Source organism: Amyelois transitella, chromosome 9, assembly GCF_032362555.1.
Source record: "Amyelois transitella isolate CPQ chromosome 9, ilAmyTran1.1, whole genome shotgun sequence".
Taxonomy (NCBI): Eukaryota; Metazoa; Arthropoda; class Insecta; order Lepidoptera; family Pyralidae; genus Amyelois; species Amyelois transitella.
The window spans coordinates 4836393-4863606 of NC_083512.1; the positions used below are offsets into that span (position 1 = coordinate 4836393).

Below are 27214 nucleotides of genomic sequence, written 5' to 3' on the forward strand. Positions count from 1 at the left end.
CAGTTGACTTGTTCGCAGTTCTGATGCACCAAATAGACCATTACGGTTCAAATATTAGTTGATACAATATTTTATTTCATTTTCTATTTTATTGAATGTTGGACCACTGTTACTGAAAATGAAAACTTATTTCTGAAATGAAACTTTATTCAAGTACCTACCTACTACTTATATAACTACAACAATGAATCCAAGGTGCATTAATAGCAGTGTAGACAGCAGTAGATGATGAGATTAAGGTATTTCCATTTCACGGGAAGCGGCAATTTACCATGAGGTATCAGAATTTTATCAGGCCCTATTCTACCAACCACTTTCAGAAGCTTTACCGACGAAACAAAATAAACGAAGACAATATATAATAGTGAAACGACTAATTTTATTTATATCAGCTTACTAGAAAAAAATCATGGTTTTCAAGCATTACAATTATGTACCTACCTACATTAATTTCATTCAAATATTTTTATGATTGCCGCCGATTACTTCGTTCGATGAACTGTTTTATCGACAAGTTTTGTTTGCTCTATGGTTCTCAAACACTGTCAAAATTATTTTACTTCGACAGTGTCGCTGCAAATTATGACCGTCAACATGACAGTGACAGACGTTTGTAATCCATGGTATTTTGACATTTGCAAGCTTCACACCGACGCGGTGTCATCGTCGGGTTTTATTTAATTTTATTATTATAAATAAGCGACAAAGAAAATTGTGATAGTGTGATTTTATACACATCTTGGTGATATTATTAGTGATAAGATTTGTTATGTTATTGTTGCACATTTGAAACCTAACGAGGTAAGAAACTGCCGTGGTTCGGTCTAGTTACATTGTTTGGAACTTGTGGGATCGATAACCCGGTCGGCTAGCCATGAGGCGCGACGCTGAGGTTATGTCGCGAGTAGCGAACAGGTATCCGAGTTCAAGTAACGGTCTCGGCCGTGCCGGAGACTCGCGTTACCGCCGCAGACCGGTCGGCCCTAGGACCAGTTAGTTTATAATAGCGTCTCTAGATCCTCATTTGCCGCCCTCATTCCGTTACGCTTGCCACCGACTACTGTAAATAAATCGGTAATCAGCTTCGCTTTAAAAAGGAAGAGTGCCCATATCCAACACCTTTAGAACGCTCGACACCCGACGTTCCTTTTGAGATGTGCGCCTGTTTTCCAGCTTACCCTGCCTGCAGTGCGTGCCAAGAGCCCCAGAGTCCCAGCCATTAGATTGAGTGGAGTGTCCCCTGTGTCCAACCACACGTAGCCCCATACGCAGTCAAAATTCCGCGAGACACAACGGACACCTCCTCCAGCATGGAACTGGAGAAAGCCCCCAACCTCCACGAGGAAGACTCCAAAGTTACCCTCACTATCAGACTGATCATGCAGGGGAAGGTAAGAGAGAACACTCATCTTTCAATTGGCACTGTGGCTTCAATTACTTTATGATGTCTAACTTGTGAAAGTGTACACTTTACCTTCTTCTAAACACCAGTTTTTGTGTGCAGTAAAATAGTATAGAATTTTTAACTTCTTAGTTTATTTGCCTAGTCTTTAATTTTAGTAGTTTAGTTGTAGTCTGATACTATTAGGATTTATGGCTTTATTCTATTAGAATTTATCAATATCAATCTGATGTCCATGTTTAATTTGATGAGGTATGTATTTTAGTATTCTACTTGCATTTATAATTCATGTTTGTCAGACAGTATACAAAAGGTGATACAGTAAAATACAGAAGCCTTTTATGCTGACAGCTTAAAACTTACTAACTATCCTTCCTTCTGTTTTTATAAATGTTACTTATTCAAAATAATTTGTTGTTTTTAGAAAATCACCTTTTGAATTGTAATCCTCTTATCCTATCAAATATAAAGTCCATAGATTTCTTGACACACATATTAATGGTATCTAAATACAGTACAGTATGTTTAAAAGTGCATTGAATATTTTATGTATAATAACAATCTTCATCCGTTATATTAATAATATTAACTATACCACCAATAAAATTATTTTTAATAATTTTAAATTCATTTAGAAACATAGCTACTGACAAAAAAATTTACTTTGTCCTTAAAAATAATGAAAGGGTTGTATGTCAAACAGTATGGTAATCTAATATGACTTTGGTATTTCAATCTTGTTAGGAAACACTGCACTTGTATGGGTGCCTAATGCGAGATCCTCTTTGTAACCAATGTAGGCCTGCTTTGACTAGGCTTTTATAATTATGTTTACAGAAAATTATCAGTTTTTTATTGTGAATGATATGAAATACTAAGCGGTCTCTCTTAAAATCCAGCAAAGTATTTTTCATTGAATTATTAATTTAGATTTTGGTGTGAATAGTACAAATACTAATAATTTTAAATTTATTGTTTTCTGGTATTTATTCCCTTTTTGAAGAGGTACCTTCGATGTACAAAAACTCCACTCAACTGCATTGACTCAAAATAAAATTAATTAAAACTAAAATGTTATGGTTGTTTAGTTGTTATTACTTAACTATATAAAACATTGGAAAGTGAAAGTTTACTCAAATCAATTTTATGCTGTCAATGCGACAGTAGTTTTTAGAGGAACATTAATGCTATGCAATTTTAATCGATTTTTTTATGGTCCTTTTGATTGCAAGAGAAATTACTTTCATTCATACAACTTAATAATAAAGATTTTTCTATATAAAGAAAATCCTTGACAAGAAATGTGGTTCAAATATATTTTATTGTATGAGAATTGTATTTTGTATGACAATTTTATTTACCTTTTATTCAAAATATTTAGTTCTCAATAGAGTACTTCAAGATTAAAATAAAGGATCTTCTAAATAATTTCATAGAAAAGGAGGACTTAGATAAATTTTAAAATTTATCGCCAGTTGCTAACAAATAAGAATTTCTTAGCTATGAAACAATATAGTAAGATCTAAGAGTTAAATAACAAGAATCTAACATAACATAAAGGTATATGCATGTTTTATATCTTTAAATTTGGGTTGCATTGCACAATAGAACACTAATTTAATTTAGTACATCTAGATGCTAGATCACAGTGACATGCTAGATGTATTGATGTGAACACAGTGTATATGCACACTCTCACCTATAGACACTTAATTGGCTGTAATCCAATTCGACGTACATCTGGCACAGTGCCAGATATTGGGTGCTTGCCCTGTTCATCAAACTTGTCGATTTGTATGTTTTTCTAATTAAAATAATATCTACATGTGTAATCTAATCTTCTTTTGTTTCATGCTATTTCCTTTGTGTAACTGTTGTCTATTTTGTGATATTATAGTTTTAGTATTTAAAGAATGTTTCATGATGTGAGCCTAAACTCTAAGACCCTGTCTGCCCCACAAGGGAGCTTTACAATGTCATAGTATGTCTTATGTATTTATTTATGTCAAATCTAGTTGTTATAAGAAATAACTTTTAGTGTTTGATCCCAAGCAATGCTCTTTCTCACATTTGCATAAAACTACATTATGTTAATGCAGACATGTCAGTATGCGTGTAAGTTTAAATTTTTGGTAAAAGTTCAATGCACTGAAACAAATGATTCCGTTCTAACTAACTTGAGTGGACAGATAGTGAAAAAATAGCATGGAGCAGTTCTTTGAACTCGATCCACTGGTTTCATCACCGCTGGCAATCATCCGACAACAAGAGAGCCATGCTCACACATTGCATTGTTCGCATTGTGCAGAAGTCACCCAGCCCGCTGCCAGGAATTAACCAATGTGTTACAGCCACTCTAAAACTGTCTTGATATAAAGCTAATGTATATACGAAGCAAAGAACTGTAGTGACTATTATTGGCCACCAGACAGGAAATCTTTTGTGCTATAAATCTCAACGCACTCAATTAATTACACTTGCATTCATTGCACAATAGTTGCCAATGTTATCCCGCCACTAAGTTTATTTTTGGACCGTACTTTAATTAGTAATAGAAATACAAAACTAACGCAGAGTCCTTGTGTTTTGATTTCAGGAAGTTGGCAGTATTATCGGGAAAAAGGGAGAAATTGTCAAAAGATTTAGAGAAGAGGTGAATATATTTTATTATAAATCTAAACTTAGGTCTCAGAACGTCAAAACTATTCTGTATCTTATCTATCAAGCAAGGTGTACTTATGTATGCAAGCATCAATTTGCCATTATTCTTTAAAATAAATATACAGTCCTATACTAGTACTGTTGTGTAAATCTTTGAAATAATAATTTTGAGTCAATAACATAGTTAAATAATCATAAAGGAGTGTTTAAAATTTAATTCTGTTTTCAGTCTGGAGCCAAAATCAACATATCTGATGGATCATGTCCAGAACGTATTGTTACTGTCACTGGAAACACAAACGCCATTTTCAAAGCATTCACACTTATATGCAAGAAATTTGAAGAGGTTGGTTCTGTGCCTTTTTAAACAATTATTACAGTACAAACAGGATTAAGTATTTACCTTTGATAGACTTTGGCCTGAAAGAAATAACAGGAAGATATTTTTGAAGAAAGGCTTTTTTGTGACATGACAAACAGATGAGAAAATAATTTTTTTGGTAAACCTTTTCCCAATTTTGAAATTTGAACACTGTAACAGGCTAAAAAGAGTATTATGAATTTAAATTTCAAAAATGTTTTAAAACTACAATTATGAACATTACATTACATGGTCATTCATAGTAATTCACGCGAAATTTAATATAAAATAACATGTCTTTATTTATATTCCAGTGGTGCTCACAGTTCAACGAGGGTGGCGGCGGCGGGTCGCGTGCGCCGATCACGCTGCGTCTCATCGTGCCCGCGTCGCAGTGCGGCTCACTCATTGGGAAAGGCGGCTCCAAGATCAAAGAGATCAGGGATGTCACAGGAGCCAATATACAGGTATATTATATACATGAAGAAAAGTGACATTAAACTGTGTGTAGTAGATTTTTCTCTCTGTTTTGGCTAATTCCAAATCTATCCATGGACTAGTTATCGATGATAGGAAAAGGCTGTTTTAAGATCAAGGAGATTAGGGATGTTACTGGCACCGATACAAAGGATTTGTCACACTTATTGTTGAGAGGCTGGACCTGGCAAAAGGTTAAGTCTAGGGTACCCAAAGCCGACGCCCGCCCAGGCTAATACAGGCTGTTACAAATTTGAAGGGCTGATCTGTAGACTCACGACATCCACAGAAAGAGATGGAACAATCCTACTCTACTAGAACACTCGACTAGCGAAAAATATTTAAAGCATACGGTTTTGGGCATGATAGCGATAAGTTATAATTTCGCTCAATTACCATCGACAAAGATTATCACATCGGCCAATAAATTTACAAACTGTACATTCGTCGACAGGTCGCGAGCGAAATGCTGCCAAATTCTACGGAACGCGCGGTGACGATCAGCGGGACCTGCGACGCCATCACACAATGCATTTACCACATCTGCTGCGTCATGTTAGAGGTGAGATTATTGTAACAGGTGTTTTTTGCCTTGAAGGGAATATTGGGGATCTATTCTTGGTATGTCTGACCTACAACTAAATCGAATGTTGCGGGTTATCCCTAGAGATATGAAATGTATAAAGCAAATAGTTTTTCAATAATAAGTTTGAGTCTGATTTTCAACTGCCATTGACTTTTTAACTGTTGGCAAAGTTGTAATAGTCGGCAGCTCTCACATAAATAAGAATTTAAAATTTTTAATGCAAATTTGAGATTATTTTAAAACAAGGAGGCGGCTGAAGAAGATAGTTAAGTAGGTAAACTATTGGTAGTTTGACTATTCAAAAATCTATTTTCCTAAAACAAATTGCTATTTTCGTGTTATTAATGAATTTATACCTATTTCTATATATTCAAAAATATAATTGTCTTTCCAGAGCCCACCAAAAGGAGCCACCATCCCATACAGGCCGAAGCCGACGGTGGCGGGCCCCGTGATCCTCGCCGGGGGACAAGCCTACACCATCCAGGGCAACTACGCGGTACCGGCGCAAGACGTGAGTTTTTATTTACTTGTTGAAATTTTACAGCGTATCAGATGTTTTTCTAGGTAGGTATATACGAGTACCTATATCAATTGTTATTTACATGGAGTGTTGTATGGAGCGTTTTCGGTATCAAAAGAAAAAAAAATAGTTAATACAAGATGTGAGAAGTAACAGTACCTACTGCCACGTCGATAAGTCGCCTCGGCAATATTCGAAGGCGCAGAATAGCGCAACCCACCGCCGATTCAAACCGAATGAAAACTCAATGAAATAACGACCTTATTTTATGGGCATTAAACTTCAAATTCTAAAACAAAATTTCTCGTGATATCTAACTAATATAGGAGAATAATGGCGCTCTCTGATCGGCTCAACTGCTCAAATATTTTCGCACATAGTAGACTTCAGCACAGGTACAACTTTTAAAAGTGGTAATACTGTATGAGTGTTGAAATACACAGTGTCTTTATAAAACTATATACAAACAAAATTCCATGGGAAAAAATGGTCTTGAGATGCAAGCATTGGTCATAAAATAATCGTATTAGGATGTATTGGTCGTCACTCATAAACGTGGAATTATTTGCAATTATATACTGTGGGTTAGCTGTTTCAAACGGTACAAAACAAATCCAAATTCGTCAGGGTAATTAATATACGCGTTGACTTGAAATACATCTGTTTTTTTTTTTGGTACCTTTTAAAAGGAAACTTTTTACTAAAAAAGAGTCTGCGTTTGTTATGCATTGTGCGCGCCGGATCGTGGTTTTGGTTTTATTTGAAGTAAAATTAAACAAGGTCCGATGTATCAACTGCTTGTAAACCGCACAAACAGTTTTCGTCAGGGTAAAAACTCATTGAATATTAACGGAATGCCATACTCGGAATAAAAGCACGTGCTATACTTGGCGTATTAAGACACTTAACTTATGCACATGATAAAAAAAACGTGACAACATCGAGGTTAAAGGACCTCGTGAACATGGAGTTGAACATGGTTGTCGGGGTGAATAGATCAGTTAAGTCTGTCGGGGTTGTCAGGCGGTGTGCGCGCCGGTGTTCCCGCTGCTGGAGGTGAAGCCGCCGCTGGTGGGCGCGCTGCCGCCGCACCACCTGCTGCCGCCGCCGCTACACGAACACCACCTTGTGAGTGACTCGCTGGCACACACCTCATAGAGACCCCAACCTCCTCGACTATGTTGTTCATATGACGTTTATATATATACACCCCCATATTATGACGTTTGCGTGATTCAGTGGTATACTCGTATAAAGGCAACGATACTTTAGGGTTAGATTCTGTTAAGAACTTTCGCCTAGTGCAACAGTTTTAACCCAAACTGGATTATGACGCCAAGACCAACAGGAGAGGATCGAGGTCTTCGTCAAAGATCATAGTTATTGGCAGGCAGATATCTCTAGAAAGCTCTAAAACGCCAGGAGAATGATCTGTTTAAAATTGAAAAAGTTTAATATAGGAAATAGTTAATTTAAAATGTTAATATTTTTCAAAGTTCCTTCAAATGGATTTGTTCGAAAGATCGAAATTTTAATTGTTGCTATGTTCATTATTAAAAGCTTGAAAGCGTCAGCCCTAAAATATTTATTTGAACCTTGTATGTTGACTGTACGATGCTGCTTAATTCCCAGGAAAACATGACGACGTAAAAAATGTTCCTCCGTATTATTAACTGCTGATCTGATTCAGCATGGAATGTCTTGATTTTCTTATTTCGCAATGTTCCTTGGGGATTTTTGATTCATCAATGTTTAAAATATTATGTTATATATATATTTTTTAATATTCGTTACGCAAATGTCATATCTTAATAAATTGCAATGCCGCTTCTTGTCATATAATGTCGCCTCTTGTCATGACGAGACCGAAATATCTTCTATTTCTCTCCCCTACCTGAAAATGTCAATGCCGCCTTTTGCATTTGCGTAGAATATTTCTCTGAAAATATTATCCCATAAATCTATACACATTGGTAGAGTATCAAGTTCCCACTTCCATCTTTAACTCTGATTTGTATGTTCTTTACCGCTTCTTGCATTTTCTATGGGATGCCTCTGAGTAATTGTTTAAATTCTCCATACTATAGTTTTTTCTACATAGCATTTATATCTAAAGGATTTTCATAAAACATATAATATTGTTTGTCCATAAATTCGTAATATGATAGTGGCAAATGACAGTACCTCTATAAAGTGGTATAAAATTAAGTACATTTGTCGTAAATTGTACATCATGCATCAATAACCTTAACGGTGTATGCGTCAACGTTTCCGTGTACTTTAAGTGTCACAGTTTCTTGTTTTCATTCAACCGGTAACAAACCTAATTATAGTTTCTTCGGAAAATGTAGGCTTATGAAAACATAGAATCGATTCTTAATGTAGATGATATAAACAGTAATTTGCAGCAAAATTTTATGATTGTGATTTATGATAATTTATTTTTCTATGGTAACAAATACGTAACAACATTTTTAATATATTTTACCTTGGTTAAAACAGATTTAAAAATAAATAGAAAAGTATTTCCTTTATTCGAGCGAACGGAGAGTCCCTATAATTTCTAGATGTTAATTTATTTTTTAAATATATCTAGTTTTCTCTATGAGGTTGTGTGAACTACCGAGTGATATGTGATTGGTGCTGCCCCAGAATCCTATATAAAGTGGTTTGGATGTTATGTTGAATCCCCAGTAGCGGACATGATTTAACATTTTATTGTAAATAAGTACTTAGAACATACCTACCTGTATTTGTAGACCATGGGTGATGCGGAATGTAGGAATGATTACATTTATTTTGCGCTGTAATTCCCTTCGCTTTGAAATCTTGTTTCTCTTCATAATTTATTTGCACGCATCCCCTTTAAATAGTAACTATTGGATCCCCGTATATATCCGTATGTTTTGAACCATAGAGTTAGAATTTGATAATAATTTTAGCACATCAAAATGTATTATAGACGAAATATGTGTATAGAAAGAACACATTTGGAGCTTTAACTGTTTGTTTTCTGGCATTGCCGCGATACAAGCCTCGCCAATCGTTCACGCACAATACAACAATGCAAAAAGTTTAAAACCCTTTGCACCTCTCCTTATTTTGCCTTTGCCTTGTCAGTTCCAATATTTTGTGTTTCATTTTCAATTAGTTTTCTATCTATTAATAAAATATAACCATGGAAGCGCATGGCTTAACGTGACTCAAGTCATTTAGAGTTCAGTATTTTGCCTATTCCTTTTTAGTCGGTGCGTTTTATTGGGCAGCACCACTCAAGAACTCACAATGTGGATAAAAATTTTGTTTCTAAATTTCTCTAAGGAAATTCGCAAGAATATTGTTAGCAATTGTATTTGTATACAAAGTATATGGTTAATTTAAATGAAGTCTTTATTTCTTTTAAATTATCCGTACTGTAAATTGCGAATTTTCTTTGTTTTGCTAATCATTACTTTCTAAATCTAGTTTCTACCCAGGTAACCCTTTCCAGCGATCCCATCCCGGCCATGTCAGAGAAGAAATAAACAAGCAGCTGGGGCTAAATTTACTAAAATAAAAATAAAACAAGGGCGATATCATACCGATTGTTATGCGAGCGTGGAATCATAATAAGCTGAAGATTCAGTTTTGCCAGAACACGTTCTTAAATCACCAGTGTGTTATCGCCTTTTGGAAGCATTTTCAAACGTTAACATTATATAGCATGGTGAACTTTTAGCGTTTTGAAAATGTGACCAAGTCTTCCAAAAATATGTTTTCTTATTAACAAATTTTAATTTTAGATGGGAGGACTGGCGAAATCACCGTTGGCGGGTCTCGCCGCTCTGGGCCTAGGAGGACTGGGACCAGCTAACTCAGGTGGATTGAACCCAGCAGGTATTTTTAATATTAAGGCCTAGTCGACCAAAAATGTGCTTATCATTTCAATGTACCTAACAAAATAATAATTTTATATTTTTATCAGCATTTTACAATGTTTAATATATTTACTGTAAAAAAAACATTACTCTCTTATCAATTTGAAATGTTTGTCGAATTTAATAGAAGCGCCTTTGTGGTTGACTGAACATTTTTCACCTATTTCTGCCGCAGCTATGCTTTTGTAGTTGAATTTCGGTATTAATGGGGAGAAATGATGAAAATAATGCTGGATTTAAAAGATAATATGCCAAAATTTGTCATATAAATCCAGCCATTTGACTTCAAGCCCCGAAGCATAGAGGTGGAGCATGCAACGGAGACGCAAAGATAAGAAAGAGACATTAAGTTATTCGAAAGAGATAAATAGTCTTTGGATGTCCGTTTAACCCAAAATCCTCGACACAGATACAGTAAAATCGTATTGCACAGCTTGCTTTGCTAAATTGGCACTATGTATCTTTATCAAATAGTGTATTTATGAATAAAGTATTAATTTGGAATGATCATTACTTTTTCAACCTACATACATCAAACTCTTCAATTACTGAGTGACAGCCGAACTCCTTAACATACATGCATAAAAACACGTCTCTTTCCGGATGGGTACACAGAGACCACATCTTTCTACTTGCCGCGCATCTCTGCATAATTCTTTCGCTTCATCCAGATTCATAACTCTCTACTTACCTCGATTTCAGGTGCTCTTGTCCTGACCTTTGCCAAAACTTCTTCGATTTGCTCTCCTTAACTTTTTATAATAAACTCACTCGTAACAAGTCTCGAACTGCCTTCGAGTCTTACTCAATCTGTGTAAGTTGTCCAAAAAAAAATCAATTTCTTGATACAAATGGTACAATTAGTAATCTTCGTAGATAATAGTTTCCACCTCCCGTTCTCAGAAGTGTCAATTGATTTCCCTAATATACAAGCTATATTTTAACACCTACCATTTTATTAATACAATATTATAATGTGACAGCCTTGGCCGCTTTAGCGGGATCACAGTTACGCACGTCGTCTGCCACTCGCAACCAGCCGACCACCAACCAACAGTCGCACGAGATGACAGTGCCCAACGAATTAATCGGGTGCATCATTGGCAAGGTACTTTATAGCTGTTTTCTTCTCTTTTTTTGTTTAAGTGGTTATTAGTGGCCAGTTTCCTTTTTAAGATTTCATTTGTTTGTTATATGTTTATTAACTTTTTGATATTATGTACCCAATATATCCATGTCGGAAAAATAAATAAATGTAATTTATGGCGTGTAAAACCTAATGGAATATAAGTAGAATCGCGTCAGGAAAAGAGGCACAAGACTCTTCCATTTTAGCTTAGCAATGGTCTCTCATATTTGACATTTTGATAAAGCACGCTACTGGAGGACTAATTAGGTCTTTAAAAAATGTCAATACCATAGGAATAAAACACAAAATTTCAAAAACTATTCAACTCTAAGAAACACTATTGTGGTATTTATTTTTGACTTGCACGATTTTTATGAAAAGGTAGTTGGATAGGGGATAACAACGTTCCTGTACTGTGATGAGATCATATATATTTATTTTAAACCCACCTTATACTACTTGGTGAACAAAATATATCATCATTTTAGGGCGGCACTAAAATCGCGGAAATTCGTCAAATCTCGGGGGCCATGATTCGGATATCGAACTGCGAGGAGCGCGAGGGCGGCAGCACCGACCGCACCATCACCATCTCCGGGAACCCCGACTCGGTGGCTCTTGCGCAGTATCTCATCAACATGAGGTGAGTCGATAAATCGTTACTTAAATATAATGAAACCCGTTACTCACTTAGCTATGATATTAGTTAATATATCTTAAGGCAACGAGTTATAACATTTAGGAAGAGATTTCTGCTGAAATAAGTAGCAACTTTAAATAACAAATTGTATAAATGCTTCTGTGTGTTCTTTTTTGTAAACATTAATGAATTGTACATAAAAATGTCCGTCCGTCCGTTCGAAAATGCATCTTAAAATATTACAATAAAGCACACAGTCTTAAAATTTAAAACTGCTCAATCACTATAGACAGTTTTATGTTAAAGTATTGTGTGCTGTACTGCAATAAATTAGGATCCCATTTTTGAATGCAATGTTACGTATAAACGAGTGAACGTTTTTTGCTCTGATGTGTGACATTAGTATAGTTGATCGAATGGTATATTAACATATATTATAGCTAGGTGTATGACGGGCTTTTCTCTCAGATCGCCACAGCTTAACATCTCTCCAATCCCAACCGGAACGTGGGTGATTCTAGAAAAATCCATTAATTCCTCCCTTTATATCTCCATCCGTCCAAAGGAGAATTATTTTGCCCATTCTTGTCCATTTACTATGCCAAGTCCATAGAAAACATTTATTTGACATCCTGTGAACTTCCTCGTTTGTCTTCACCTTATTGGTCCTTTCGAAGTCGTCCGTTTTTTTTTTCATAATAGCGCCTGACCAGAGAAAAAAAATTAACCTGTACATCTGCAATCAGTGCTATAGTAAAAAAATATATATGTGATTTTGATTTTATAACTTGAATTTATATAATTGACATCTTCATATTTTTTGATATCATTATTTTAAAATGTCTAAAGAAATACTAATAGCAGTTATCACAATTGTAAAAGAAATAAAAATATATAGATGACGTTATAATTTCTGAAAACCCCTAAAGATAAATTTACATATACCAGAATAAATATATTGGCTTAAAGTTTGAAATCGGTATATGCCGTAATTTATTTCAATATAACTAGACATGACAACAAGAACTAAATAGACTTTAAACTACCTAACTTGTGTCAAGACATAAGCGAGAGAAGAACAAACTCTCAACAATAAAACAAGTTAGCCTCTCTGGTCAGCACTCGCCAATAAGAACGCTTCGAAGGGGTCCATGATGTCGCCTGGCCCTTACAAGATTCCTATCCCGCCCCCGCAGTGTGGAGCTGCAGAAGGCGAATCTGGAAGGTAGCTCGAGCGGCGCGGGCGGCGCGGGCGGCTCCGGCGCCAGCCCGCTCGCGTCCGCCATCCCGCTGGCGCAGCTGCTCAGCAAGTCGGGCGCCCTGGGCGCGCTCAGCTCGCTCAGCGCGCTCGGCGGCCTCACCGACCTGCTCAACGCCAACGCCTCGCAGCCCGTGCAGACCACCGGCGTGCACAGGAACCACAAGTACAACCGGCGGCAGGACGACGACACCCCCACCAAATCCTCCAAGGACAGGAACAAGTACAACCCGTACTAAATCGCTGGACGCGCGTAGATTTAGAGGGAATAGATGACGCTAGTTGGACGGCGGCTCGACCAATCGCGGCGGCTTTCAGCTTTATTAGTCGTGTTTTTGTACTCGGGTTAGTTGTTGCGGCCGCTTTGACGCGTTGCTATGGGATATGTATGAAATCGAACTATTGAGCCTGCAAATTGTGAAAGCCCAATATTGCTTTTCTTCGAAAGCTAAACCTTGAAACTTCGAAGAAAGCGGTAGGAACTTCAGTTAAAGATTTCTATTTTCTCGCAGCATCTACTACTACTAAAACATTATTTTTTATATATGTCGTATCTATTTTCTCTAAGTCTGGAAACGCAATGAATGCTCGTTGGCGGCTCATCGGTTCGGACTGAATATATCCAAAGATCTAGAACGACTGACGAGTTTGAATAGTTTTGGTCGACTTATTTTCGAAGATACAAATATGTATCCGTTAGGTTTTAAGATTTAATTTTCTTATTAAGTGAATATAATAATATTTATTTTGACTATCTTGAAAAATTAATCACTGTAGCAGCACGTTACGTTTTCTTTGTTGCTTTTCAAATCATGTGCTGATTGGTATGAATATATTTTGAAAAAGTGTAAAAAAATAATCTCGCCGCACTCACCACACGTTAATTTACTATTATTCAAAAGGCATATTTTAAATTGTCTTATACTTGACCAATCATTCTATGAAGATATAGTAAATGAAATGAAAATAAATCAGCGTTGACTAACAAATAAAATAATACTATATGATGATTTCTGAAGTTAGAAATAAAACAAGAAAAAATATAAACATTGCCCTTAGCATTAAAACAAATCATAAATGCTTTTACGATTATAATAATATTTTGGTACTTTTGACATACCTACTACGTACTAGTAGGATTTGGTGTATAAAATCTTACTTATTTTTTTTGGTTACTTCTTGAAAATTTCAAATCTTAGTTTATAAAATACTATAAGTAAATATTTTAAGAACTGATTCCATTTCTATTTGTCGATATTTCTAAAAAAAAATTCTCCTTTATTTCACAAATTTAAAAACTAAGTTCACATCCAAAAATACACAAGATGTGTCATCAGCACAGAAATTCGTTTTTATACACTGTTTAAGAATTTTGAATTAAATTACAACACATTAGGCGAGATACTTGATGAATGAATATTAAACAATGTATAAATGACTGATAAATTTGAAAGCCATAATAAAGCGACAAAATTTTCAAGTAAATACGAGTAATGATAACTAGGGATCGTGACAATAGTAGAAAATACGTAGAAGCTTCAAAGCTGTAGAATATACAGAGTGCTTCGCGGTAAAATGTGGATGTAGGGTAGTTTCAACTTATAAGCACTGTACTGTATTAGTTTAACAAAGACGAGATAGATTTAAATTAACAGCCTTAAAGTTTTGACAAATCGTAATAATTTTTTTTTATGTAAACTGAGGATGATGATATGAATTAGTTTTGACTACTTTATGGTGAGGTTACTCGACGCGTCCTTAGTTAATTCAATAAAATAATTGGCTTTAAATAATTTCGATAAATTAGTGTCACCTTATCAGTTGAAATTACCCGGTAGATCTATTTTAATATAAAAATACAGGGTTTCTATGGAAAACATCATGCCGTACTTCGGGCCAGTAAATAGTTGTTAGATGCTTTTTTTAACACGAAGACGTGCTGATATAACAAATTAAAATAGTGTTGCAGATTTTTATTAAAACTTACAGCTAACATGGCTTTTAAGTCTTGTGTCTATTAGCTTTGTCAACCTCGTAAGGGATGAACGTTTTAAAACTATCTATGTAGACTTTTATTTTCTGTTAGAAACCCAATAGACAATTTACTCGTATTTTTAATAGAATTTGCACATTCACCTTCATCAGGTGTTATCCTACTAATTCGAATATTTGACAACGTCGGTTGTATTTTTCACAAAAATTTAAGTCTGTAACACTGTTTAATGTAAAAATTAACTTTCGGTTGATGACGGCTGATAACTCTGTATATAAAGATAAAAATTTGAATATGATGAATTAATACTTCTTTAATTTAAATAATGGTAAGAATAGATTTAGTGGTTTAACCAAAATTATTTCTTTTGTTATGAGTGTAGTCTTAAATAGTAGGTATTAAAACATTTTAAATATTGATTCTTGAAGTCATGTTTTAATGTAATTATGAGTGCGAAAATAAACCTTTCCTGATTAAATTTTTTGTTACAAAGATAAAATGAACTAAGAACCTCCTTTTTTAAGTCTGTTAAAAAAGTGCGTTAAAAATGTTCTCCAATAATATGGTTCAAGCGCATTAAGCGTTTCTATTCAATTTTTCCCCCTATGAAATAACAATTAGTTAAAAAAAAAACAAAATACATGTTTTTGTACAAATCGCACTCAATATAACTTGGTTATATAATTATCTCACTATATTTTTCACTTATTAGATTTTGCTTGGTATAAGAAATAATCTCGGAATTTGTATTGCATGGTAGTAGTCGAGATAAGGCATCTGATTTGGATTTAAACTGTGACAGAAAATAGACGGTGAAAGTTTAGGTGGGTACAAATGAGCGATTTCTGTGCCTGTACCTAAACAATAAGTTAGTGCGAATTTGCAATTTGAGGTCCAATTGAAATTACTCTTATAGTAACATAGAGGACATAATATTTCGCAACCATTTTACAATCATTTATCTGTAAAAAGAAATCATGTTATTTTTAAGGTAATTGACGTTTGGTATTGGTAGTATCATTTCAGGAATTATAACTCGCTAGAACACTTAAGTAAAAATGTATTGTTTTAAAGTACACAATAAACATATGATTGTACGTTTTGTTTTTTATTACCTGCCACTTGTGTTAATGTTACAAATACTCGCGTTGCGTGCAGGTGTCGTAATTTACTAGATTGTAAACACAAAGCTTCCTCAAGAACCCGCTATATCCTGCCTATCCAGGCACCAAATCCCGTGTCACCTGAACGCCGAAATCTGCTCCATCGAGTACCTCATCCTACAGCTCACCGGATCATCCAATATCCTGGTAAGATTCCTTTGCATTTTAATTTGTATCCTAGAAATCCAATATGTACTATTGATCTGTATTCAAACTTACGTTCACCTGCGATCCTTACGGTTCCATGATTACTTGTTCCGCGCTGATTTCATACCAATATTTTATTGTTACTTAATGGGGAGAACTTTTACATGGAATTGAATATCCCAGTGAAAGCAATGATGTACGTTACAGGATCACGATGGAGACCGCCGGGCTGCAGCTGCCGGGGTACCACTACATCGCTCCCAACCACATCGTGAAGGCCCCGATCCATTGAATGGGGCTCCGCAGCCAGGCGCCCGCGTACAAGCTGTACAACACCGAGCGCGCGTACTACGTGCAACCGCACTACGGGACTCTGGCTCCGATATATTTCTACAAATAAATCTCCAACGAGGGATCGGAAGCAATTGGCATCGCTAAATAACGTGCTGAAACGTATGTTTACATTTGTTACGAGTTTATAAGTATTTTAGATATTCTTATATTTATTCTCCACTGTATTAATTGGTCGGAATGAATAGGTAATCAATGAGGGGTGATATGCATTATATCGGGGATATTGTATTGAAGTTTTAAAATGACTGACATTTTAAAAATAAAGTATTAACCTGCGAGCGGTGAACGTGTCTTAATTATTACCGATGCACTTATTTAAAAACATTAATGATTATTTGTTTTCATCGTTCCCCGCTCCAAGTTGTGAATTTTTATCAAAGTATGCGACAGGAGTTAGCTAAGCTGATCGAATTTACTATGGATTTAAGCGGTCGAGTTATTCAATTATCAATTGAATTTTCGTCATGATCAGTACTGACCACAAATGAATAAAATGTTCAAAATAAGTTAAATCGAGAGTCGGAATACAGTAGGTGTAGATGCGTTACAATCGACCTCGGCCCTGCTGACGTAGCGTAGTGTTAGCATAGCGACAGAGTGAGAGGGTTAAAGACAATATATGTAAATATAAATAAATGGTAATAACCTGGAAAATTAGGTATTACAGTAAAAGTTGTGTCGCTCGGGAGCGGCGCGGCGATACGAAACCGGTGGGATCAAATCCTTTTAGAACTAACATTAAAGCGGACAGAGGCGAAGCGCGAACATTTCACTAAAACATTTAAAATCGTTATCATCACAAAAAAGACGTTAGGTGTATAAAAATAGTGTTGCTAAATGTGATAGTCTTCTAATTTATTTTACATTTGAAATATAAGATCTCTTACATATACTGCGTGTGCATCGGCTACTTGAAATTTTATATTGAGTAAATAATATTGGTCTAGGGATCAAAACCAAAGATTGTTGAAGTTTGTTTAACATTAATAATGTTGTGGATTTATGCTAAATTATTCTGAGAGTAGTTAATGTTTAGTGACGTAACGTAGGACAGTTTGTTTTGACTTATTTTATTACCCTCTCTGGACTGCTCATTGTATTTAGTCTTAGATCAAAATATAGATAGCTCTGTGGTATTCAACATATTTCCAAAAATCTTCAAAAAAAATCGCTTAGTTGTAAGTAGTATAAGATAACTATAGGACCACTGTATTCGAACGCTTTCCAGTGAAACGTTTCGTTAAAGCATAATGATGCAATGTAGTGCCACTGAATAACAAAATGGTGTGCCAAATGTCTGAGTTTGTAATCAATAAGAATAAGATTCGAATTATTACGATGCATTTTAATCTCGATAAAAATATTGTCTTAAATCATTGATAGATGTTACAAAGTGTACTGAATACACAATTCACAGATAAATGACTAATTTTGCACCCTAGATTTAAGATACACAATTAGACTAACAAGATAGTCGAAACATATCCCTATTACATATTTCCCAAGTCTTCCCCTTTCATTATTTTTCAATAAATTGTAATAAATTTAAAAGTAATGAATGAATGTGCCAAAGTTGTGTTTACGTATTTGAATGCATGTAATGTAATGAAATTCATGAGATCTTATTTCGCCGACTTTGTCGACGTGTAACTAGTCAAATTGTTCTGAAAATAAAGACAAAAATTATATTATTGTATGCTAGTCAAAATTATTTTCAATTGGTAAGTTTTACTTTTTTGTACAATAAAATGGAAATTTATTTATTTTTGTGTTTGTAAAAGTAAAAGTTTTAACTATTTTTGTGTGGTCTCGCTTAAACGTAAATTAGCAATAAAATTTTGATAAAATCAATTATTTATAGTCTAATGAATTGCAATTAAGACAATGTATAGAGCTTTGTAAATTAAGTACCACACAGGTATAAATAGAGATTAATCTATAGGTGTAACTGTGAACAGATTTTGAAAACGTAGTAAGAGATTAAAGAGAAGAGATTTAATAGCTGTGATTAAAGATTGGTGGCACTTTTGTGCGAAAAGCTACGTCAGGTAGTCGCTGTATATTCGTTGTCGGCATAGAGCGCAAGTAGTTGTGATAGTGCACGCTTGCTGTAGAATGGTTATGAGTGTGGCGGAGGTGCGCGTTATTCGGGCGGAGCGACGGACGTTGTATTGCGAGAAGGCAATTGTAACGCAAATACTTTGACAAAAAGTATTAGCTCCTCGGTGTTGTCACTACATGTATAAAACTAGTACAATGCAACTTTATTGCAGTAGTTAATAAAATGCATAATTAATTTGTCACGTGTAGCTATTACATTCAGTTATATTAGTCACAGAAATGATAATATAATCTTTATTATACTCATATTAGAATAGTAATTATGATTCAATATTGTTACTGTTATTTTGATTTGCTCAATTTTCTGAATGTTTTATGTAAGCTAGGCTTCGAAATATTATTTAGTTTTGTTGGTTTGTTAGAACTTTTAATATCAGGGATGTATTTGTGACAAACATCTCGTATTTAAAGTGATTCTATTAAATTTAACTGTACTCACACAAAATTCTGAAGAAACTACTATTATGGAGATAAATAATAAAAATGGCAATTACAGAATAACTTACAAAGTTCGCACACATGCACGACAAAGCCAGAATCTTATTTACTAACTGATTTATTAATATTCTAATCTCACAATGCCATGACATGAATATACGCATACATATAAATTTGTACTTAATTATTTTTATCCCATCATCATAAAATGTTCTATTAAGTATTGACATCATCATCAAATGACAAATTAGTGAAATTTTATTTTATAATTGGATTTATTTGGTTTTGTTAATTGATTTTTGTTTTAATTATAAAAAAAGATATGTGCTTATAGTTTTTTGGATGCCACTTTATTACATTATCATATTTTGTTCTGTATTTTTATGTGACGTGTTATAAATTTATATTAGCCTTTATTGACAGGGTCTGACTGCGTTGTATAATAGTGTTAATTAAATTCAATTTTAGCAAATATGAATAATGGTAATAGTGAATTTTTTTAGAATTTTCATGTTAGCACTTGAATTTGATACTTATTGCACCATTTCGAAATCCTTATATTGAATTTTTTGGGTATTAGGATACAAAAAAACCTTTCATAGCGCACGTGTTCTGTGCGTTTGTATGTTCATTGATGGAATATGCATAAGAGAATGTTATTTTTACTAAAGCAATATCAATGCTTAATATTTCGTTATCATCTTAAATAAATTTATATTCACATACAGGTTTGCGACGATTGGGTAAAAAGGGTTGTGTCATTTGTTATGCATATACAATATTCAATATATTCGCTTTGGTCCCTCTAAGTACATTACAAATAAATTAGACCTATAAAAAATTCATCTTAATAATGTAGTAAACCAGGGTAACGTATAGATGATACATATTATTTCGGTATAAGTTCACAATATTGTACCTGTAGTTCAAAATCAGTGTATTCAAAAAGCTTATAAAATTGTACTCTAAAACATTGTTTTAAGTCTTAACCTTAAACCAAGTAATGGAACAATAACGTGCTTGTAAAAAGAGTACCTACTTTATTATATTCATGGTCTTACAATTTCATCTTTAAGGCATGGTCTACAAGTATACGAAAGTGCCAAAGTAACAAAAACAATGTTAAGTGATGAAATTTGGCCAATTTGTTATATCTATATGTTTTTGTAGGCTATGCCTAAATCTGTTTTCAATAATCGTTTAGTATTAAACCTTTATAGTATTTATTGACTGAGTATAGTTAAGAGTAATTATACAGAAGGCAACAAAATCTCTCAATTGTCTTGTATTACTGCTGCAATTTCGATAAGCATTTAATTTTATACTCGCATCGATAGCGTGTATTCAAAGCACTGGCCAAATTCACAGTTCGCTTAAAAAATATTATTAATAATTATTTTTGTTCTCTGAGCAATATTTAGAGCTTGAAATAGCGGCTATGGGTTTTGCTACTCCGTACATGATATACATTTTAACAAAATTTTAATGCATGGCTAAGTCAATATGACAATTAAGCATTAACTTCATACAAGCATGGTATGCCATACATTTTTATGATGTATTATAGTGAAGTCTATGTATACAACAGTTTTGACAATATTATATGTGCCATTATGATGATTATCGAAGCAATATGGCTGCAAATATCTTGCTTTCTCTGTAGTAGGTATGTGGGTTTGTTTCAAAATGGCGCATGCTTGTGTGAACAAGAGAAAAGTATAGATATTTTGTGTTCCCGTACAATAAGAATTTCACTCGTCATATCTTTTAAATATCAGTGTAATTGTCGACATATCTAATCGTTTTGTGAATTGAATTGATTAATGTTAATGAAATATAAATGTTGTACTTACGGTTACAGTATACTGTCATTGAGGTTCATTTCAATATTAATGTTTGTTTTCTTATGTTAATTCAATAAAGTGTGTAAATGAATGTTTTTTGTTTTATTTTGATAATATCCTGTAAGGTAAATTTAGAAGGATTATAATCCACTAATGCTGCACAAAAATGACAGCTATGTATGTATAATCATCTGTAACGTAAAAATTCAAATACAAATTTGCTCCTCACCTCTCTGATAAAGAGCTCGGAGTGCCTATGACCACGATCCTTGATTGGGTAAGTTGATTTTTTTAACACGAAGCGTCTCAAGTCTAAATCTCCACAGACTGGGTAGAAATGTGAGAAACTGAAAATATTTTGTATTATTTCTTTTTTTATTGATTTTCACATCTATTACAACATTATAGAAAATCTAATGCGATAAAGAAGCAAATAAAGTTTTAAACATACAAAGACATTCACTTATAGCCAAATTAAAAATAATACCGCAATTCATCCAAAGAGCACAAAAAAATATCAATTTGATCGCGCACATGCTATTTTTTAAAACCTCCAAAAACAGTACCTAACCAGCTTATTCTTAATCATAACGACTGAGTTTTGAGACAAGTATTTTTTGTACAATATCTTTAAAAAGATTAAAATGAAAGTGGATCAATATTAAGCTTAAATAGGTACATATATTATAAATTATATGGTTCTGTCTGTTGCGATTTCAAGGTTGTACTGGACCTGACCCTACTGACCTGGACCTTTTAATTAAAATATAAATAGTAAAATTTTGAAAAGAAAGAAAGTTCAAAACCCAATCCTAAGTACATTTATCATGGGCTACGGTCTTGCGGGTAACGGCTCAAATTTAATTTATGTCAATACGTATTGTTTGCCTATCCATCATTGGTAAAACAGTCCGAGAAAATTTAAAAAGCATCATGAATCTTCTTTCTACCCGAAACCGCCGAGCTTGTATGAAGAGAGTTATGAATGTGGACGAAGCGAAAGAAGTATGCAGAGATCGTGGCAAGTGGAAAGAGGTAGTCTCTGCCTACCCCTCCGGGAAAGAGGCGTGATTTTATGTATGTATGTATGTATGTAATCTTCTTTGCAATAGATGGCGTTAATGCATATTTCATTTTTATTGTAAGCGCAGCCGCGAGTATCAAAAATAACTAGGTGTAATGTCACCTCACAATTACCATATCAATTGATACTAGTATGATTGAAAGGGAGCTACGCTGCCACCATCGTAGGAGTCGTAGAGTCTTACAATATTAATTATGAGTTATTCAAAGTTTCTGTAGCTTTACACATTATTATCTAGGGCCTTATTATTACTACAAAGAGAAAATATTTGTATTTTTGTTTGTAACAAATTAACTCTTTAAAAGCCAAGCGCAAAAGCTAGTTAAAACGCTCAGCTGAATGAATTGTGTCGTTGACCTCTGAATCTTACGCGTCGCTTTTCCGCCGGCCGGGGTGGTATTTAGGATCGCGGATTTTGATACTTTTATTTTTTTTCGTACTTTCTGAAATATGAACCGATATTTTTCTTTTAACGTTTTTAATTATCCTTTAGATGAGTACACTTAACAGTTAAATTTATGCAGTTGAATTAAAAGTCACCCTGTATACAGTACACCTAGTAGGTATATATTCTACTAGACTAGAATACCTACTTATGAGTAGGTCGTAAGTTGTATGAGTAGGTAGATATATTTTTCCCGTGTGACCCTTTAATTGTCTCACTCCGAAAGTTTAGTAGCTAAGTAGTTACCTTCACTTCGTCGAGCTTTGAACTACACAGGTTCATAAGTATGAGGTTGTGTAAATCACAGAGGTAAATAATATATAAGTCTGGCTATATGAGTATTAACGCTATATAGCCTGGCTTGAAGTCGCGAAGATGAGGCGTGCGATTGGTATTGAAACTAACGATGCTGTAGACCGGACACATAAAAGAGAAAAGTTGAAAAGCGCAGCCTAGACTCCGAAGCGGAGGAGGGTGCAACTGAAAACACGCAACGAGAATAATACAAACAAAATTACAAGTATTTTTTTTCTAAGGAAGTCGAAGTGATCCAAAAGTACCTATTACAGGATTAAGTACTTAAACATTTTATTTTTCTCTACAAATGTTACGAGAAAACGCCACAAAACTAGAAAAGCATTAAGGACTGGACAAAGTTTAGGGTCTAAATATATAAATAGGTTCTCTTCATCTTTCCTTTCTTGCCGTGATGCCTGTCCTGTGCCGTTTCCTGAGAAACCTGTAATCAAGGTCTCGTCGTGAACAGACTCAAGGAGTACTTAAATTAATTTAAATTGTGTTCGAATCTACGACACGGATACTGTTAAGTATACCTAGTTCATTTAATTCTTATAGTATCTACTTACCAAAGTAACTGTTAAAGAATATCTAGTAATAACTATTTAATACTCGATTTGATTAATGTTATAACTTGTAATTAATATTTAATCTCTAGACCGCTTACTAAACGAGGTCGTTCGGGCTCGCCTGTTGTTTTGCCATTATATTGCTTTCACGCGATGTCTTAGCGCCCTGACCTCCGGAGCTATTATTTTATTGACTTTCTCTGAATTAATTGGCTTAGGAAGTGGATTATATTCCGCGATTATAATAATTAAAAAAAAATTGAATAGTGTTAAAGCGTATTGATGTATCCTTCTCCAATAGACGGACTTTGTCATGTCGTAAAATAATGCCGGCGTTCCGGCATAATTACACGAGTGTGCGGCACGGCACGGCAGACGGCGGCAGTGCGCATGCCCGCCACTGCGCCACTGGCCGCGCGCTCCCCCTGGCGGACGTCACCGCAGCAGTTGCGTAACTAAGCCACACTCGACTCCCAACGCCACGCTGAAAACTTTAGCACCGTGCGCGCCGAAATGGACAAGCGCAAAACGATATAAAACTTTTTCGCGGTGCGCGCTCTTTGATTTAAACCCGAAAATTTATTAAGAACTTCACTGACTTGCTTCTGCCTTTTCTTTTGAGTTAGTTTTGAAGTGAACGAAAGTGAATTTTTCACCGGTAGTTTGAAGTGCGGACGGTAAAAGTGGTGTGATTTGTTTTGTTTTGCTTTGCTTACTGGTGGAGCCTGGAGGCCGGTGGTGGGGCTGCGCTGGTGGTAGGAATCGATACTGCGGTGGGAGCGGCGAAGGTAAAATTTTTACTTTATTCTATTTATATTTAAAAATGCATTATAATCTTAGAAATTTGCTGTAACATTTTCTAGAACGTGATGTAACATCACTTTTTATTTAAAAGTTTTCGATATAATACTTACGGTTTTTTTCTACAATTTTTTCGAATATAGGTAAATACTAACTAAAAAGTATTAGCATTTACTTTAGCAGTGTAACTTACATAAAAGCTAAAAGAAAGATGTCAGAAATAAAACAAAGATTGTGTAGAAAACGTTTTCACTTACAAAGCTACTCAGTTCCCAAAATTGGGAATCAGCCAAAGTCTGCCATGTATCCTGAGGGAACTAGGTCAAATAAATAGGGCTAAAGCAATCTTTACAAAGTCTACATCATAAACAAAACCATTAAGTACTAAATGTAACTGACTCGTTTTATTTTAATGGCTGTTTCTATGATAAATTTATATAGATTGTCTAAGATTTAACTTATTGTTTAAATTATTTTCACAAACTTGCTATCAAATCTGAAAATATGAAATAATATTTCAGTGAAACTATTCGACTATGTAGATGTTTAAAATTAAATTTTGAGTCTAGTTAGTATTGGAAAAAAAAAAGGAAAGTCTGGTGGAACTCCGGCTTAACTTGTAGTACGGTGGGTCATATAGCACCAAAGTTAATTGGTGCTTGCTAAAAATAGCTTTTACATTCCAAAATATGTTTTTACATAATCAAGACCTAAATGGGGCTCTACGCCACAGCCTTTTAGAAAAACGTGTTTTAGAAAGCATTAAGGTAATTTAATCAATTCAAGTATTGGAGCAGACAAAGAAATGATATTACCTTCGAACAAAGTACGCTACGTCGTAGCCCGTAGCAGCTACAATCGTAGCTCGTAGCGTCGTAGACTTTAGCAGGATACACGTAAGGAATGAATTTAGCTATAAAATTTTTGTCTTTGTTTGTGCAAATTTATGTTAAATCTTACGCTAAAATTGTACAACATTTTTAACAAATCATGAATTGGGTGCCTAAGTAATTGTTTAAAAAACATTGGTTTCAAAAGACAAAGGATATAATGTTAAGGGGAAATAAGGGTTGACGTAGTTAGGTATAAGAATTGCAATATAAGTTCCCAACTAGGTACGCAATTTCATTACTTTGCCATATAAGTAGTAGGCTTATAAATGGTACCTATACTTGTAATTTTGAATTTTCAATGTAGTTCTCATTAAATTTTGTAACTATAAAAAAAAACGATCGTTAAAAATATACTGTCTATAATGTCGTGTAGTGATTCTGTGTTGTGGTATTAACACTTCGTGGCCTGATTTTATGGTGATTACATACAAAATAATGTCTACATCCAGTTTCATAAAAACGAGCAAATTACACTTTTGATATGTATTTCAAGGTATAATACTTTTGCGAGTTCATATTACAAATTCTCGGTATATTATAAAGATGAAACGTTTATTTAGGTACTTGGACAACAAAAATAACATTATACAATATATTTGAATTTCTTAAATTATATTTTTATATGTAAAAATTAAAACATTATAAAAAATAATTAAAATCTTCAAAGAAAACTTCTGACGATGCTTGCCGTGTCCAGAAGTACTGCCTCCTGCATCTGACCCAAGATCCAGCCATCTAGCGAGAGCCTATTTAGGTGTTAATCGCTCTTCACTATAAGTCCATTCGCATACACGATCGTGAAATCCATATTATTCTTTTTGAAATCCCATTAAAATTATTGGTTTCACACTATTACAATTTTTCATACTGATCCTATCCATACGAGTATGTTACAGAGTGGCTGTAACATACTCGTTATTATTCGGGCACCCTTCGACCACCGACACCCGTTACCTAGAATTCACAATAATCGTATCAATTCAACATTAGAAAATAATTATATGATAAAAACATGGCCTTGTTCTGACGCTACCGGTAAAATATCCGTAAATATACCCCGAAATAATTATATCAAAGTGGATTTTCGTGTGAAGTAACACCGAAGAAAATTGCGCGGTCGCCCACATAATGTGACATTATGTCTGCGGCCGAATGTTTGTCAAATGTTTGCTGATGACACTGACCAACGTTAATCCATTTGCAAATTGTAGTCAGCTGAACATTGCACCATTTTCCCGTAGGACGGTGTGTTTTTTGTAACAGGTAAAGAATCATAATGAACATATTTTTCTCTTAATTATATGAGTTTTTGTCGAGCTTAGACCTCACCTGTTAGGGTTCAAATAAATTAAATTGGAATGAAGTTATCATTTAGTTAGATAAAGTTTAATATTATATAATAACGTTACTCCATTTCCGTTCTTCAATAAATTAAAATACTTTATTTGTATACTGACGAAAACTGGAACAGCGAAAATGAAAAATCTTATTTATTTCCCTCATTTTCTTCTCTCTCTTTACTTACATACCAACTCCTTTTGTAGATACCAAATGTTCCATTTCCTACACACGAACTAGTTTCGGTTGTTCGTCGTCTGTCAGTCATTCACTCGGTATCTATGCAAAAAAATATTTTTATAATAAGAACTTAGTTATGTAGGTACTTATGAGATAAAACTCCAATGTGTGTATATTGTTATTTAAGCGCCTCCAATGGTATAGTAAAAGGATACTAAAAGTTTTAGTGAAGGCAGGCAGATGTTTTATTGTGCAATCTTCTGAGTAATCTGATCCGGCGCCGTCGTTTATTACCACCTAAGAAATAATATTAAAAATTGCACAGGTTAAAATTCCAGGGCGGACAAACCATTTAGTTAATTACGCGTGACTCTTTTCTGAGTTAGATATAAATATTAATTTGATTACTAAATGATGTTCTTACAATGAGGGAAAACATGACGAGGAAAGCTGCATATTCTTGGCAACCATAACCCAATACGTATGAAATTCCCCTGTAAAGTTCAGTGATTGAACGGGAGTTACTTAAGAACTAGCTACGTTAGTTTGGCTCAGGCTATTGATCGTCTTTTATTTGATAAAACTATAGATAC

At 34.4% G+C, this 27214-nt stretch overlaps 1 protein-coding gene across 5 annotated transcripts; it reads left to right on the plus strand.

The window, feature by feature from the left end:
• The first annotated feature begins 619 nt into the window (after positions 1-619).
• LOC106134727 (poly(rC)-binding protein 3) lies at positions 620-21092 on the plus strand. Of its 5 annotated transcripts, XM_060945720.1 has the most exons (12): positions 620-801; positions 1174-1391; positions 3999-4055; positions 4293-4409; positions 4739-4891; positions 5356-5463; positions 5882-6001; positions 9793-9886; positions 10911-11035; positions 11545-11699; positions 12893-12924; positions 12968-16044. In XM_060945720.1, the coding sequence occupies exons 2-12, from the start codon at positions 1311-1313 to the stop codon at positions 13228-13230; spliced, it is 1305 nt and encodes a 434-aa protein (XP_060801703.1). In that variant the 5' UTR covers positions 620-801; positions 1174-1310; the 3' UTR covers positions 13231-16044. The 5 variants fall into 5 exon arrangements, with proteins under 5 accessions (XP_060801703.1, XP_013190302.1, XP_013190300.2 ...); XM_013334848.2 differs by lacking the exons at positions 12893-12924; positions 12968-16044 and adding an exon at positions 16465-21092; XM_013334846.2 differs by having other exon boundaries at positions 12893-16044.
• The last annotated feature ends 6122 nt before the right edge of the window (positions 21093-27214 follow it).

Coding starts and splice junctions, on each gene's coding strand:
- LOC106134727 (XM_013334846.2), top strand. CDS start 1,311: ATGGAACTGGAGAAAGCCCCCAACCTCCACGAGGAAGACTCCAAAGTT. Junction 4,056..4,292: donor TCAAAAGATTTAGAGAAGAG/GTGAATATATTT, acceptor TTCTGTTTTCAG/TCTGGAGCCAAAATCAACAT. Junction 11,700..12,892: donor CAGTATCTCATCAACATGAG/GTGAGTCGATAA, acceptor CCGCCCCCGCAG/TGTGGAGCTGCAGAAGGCGA.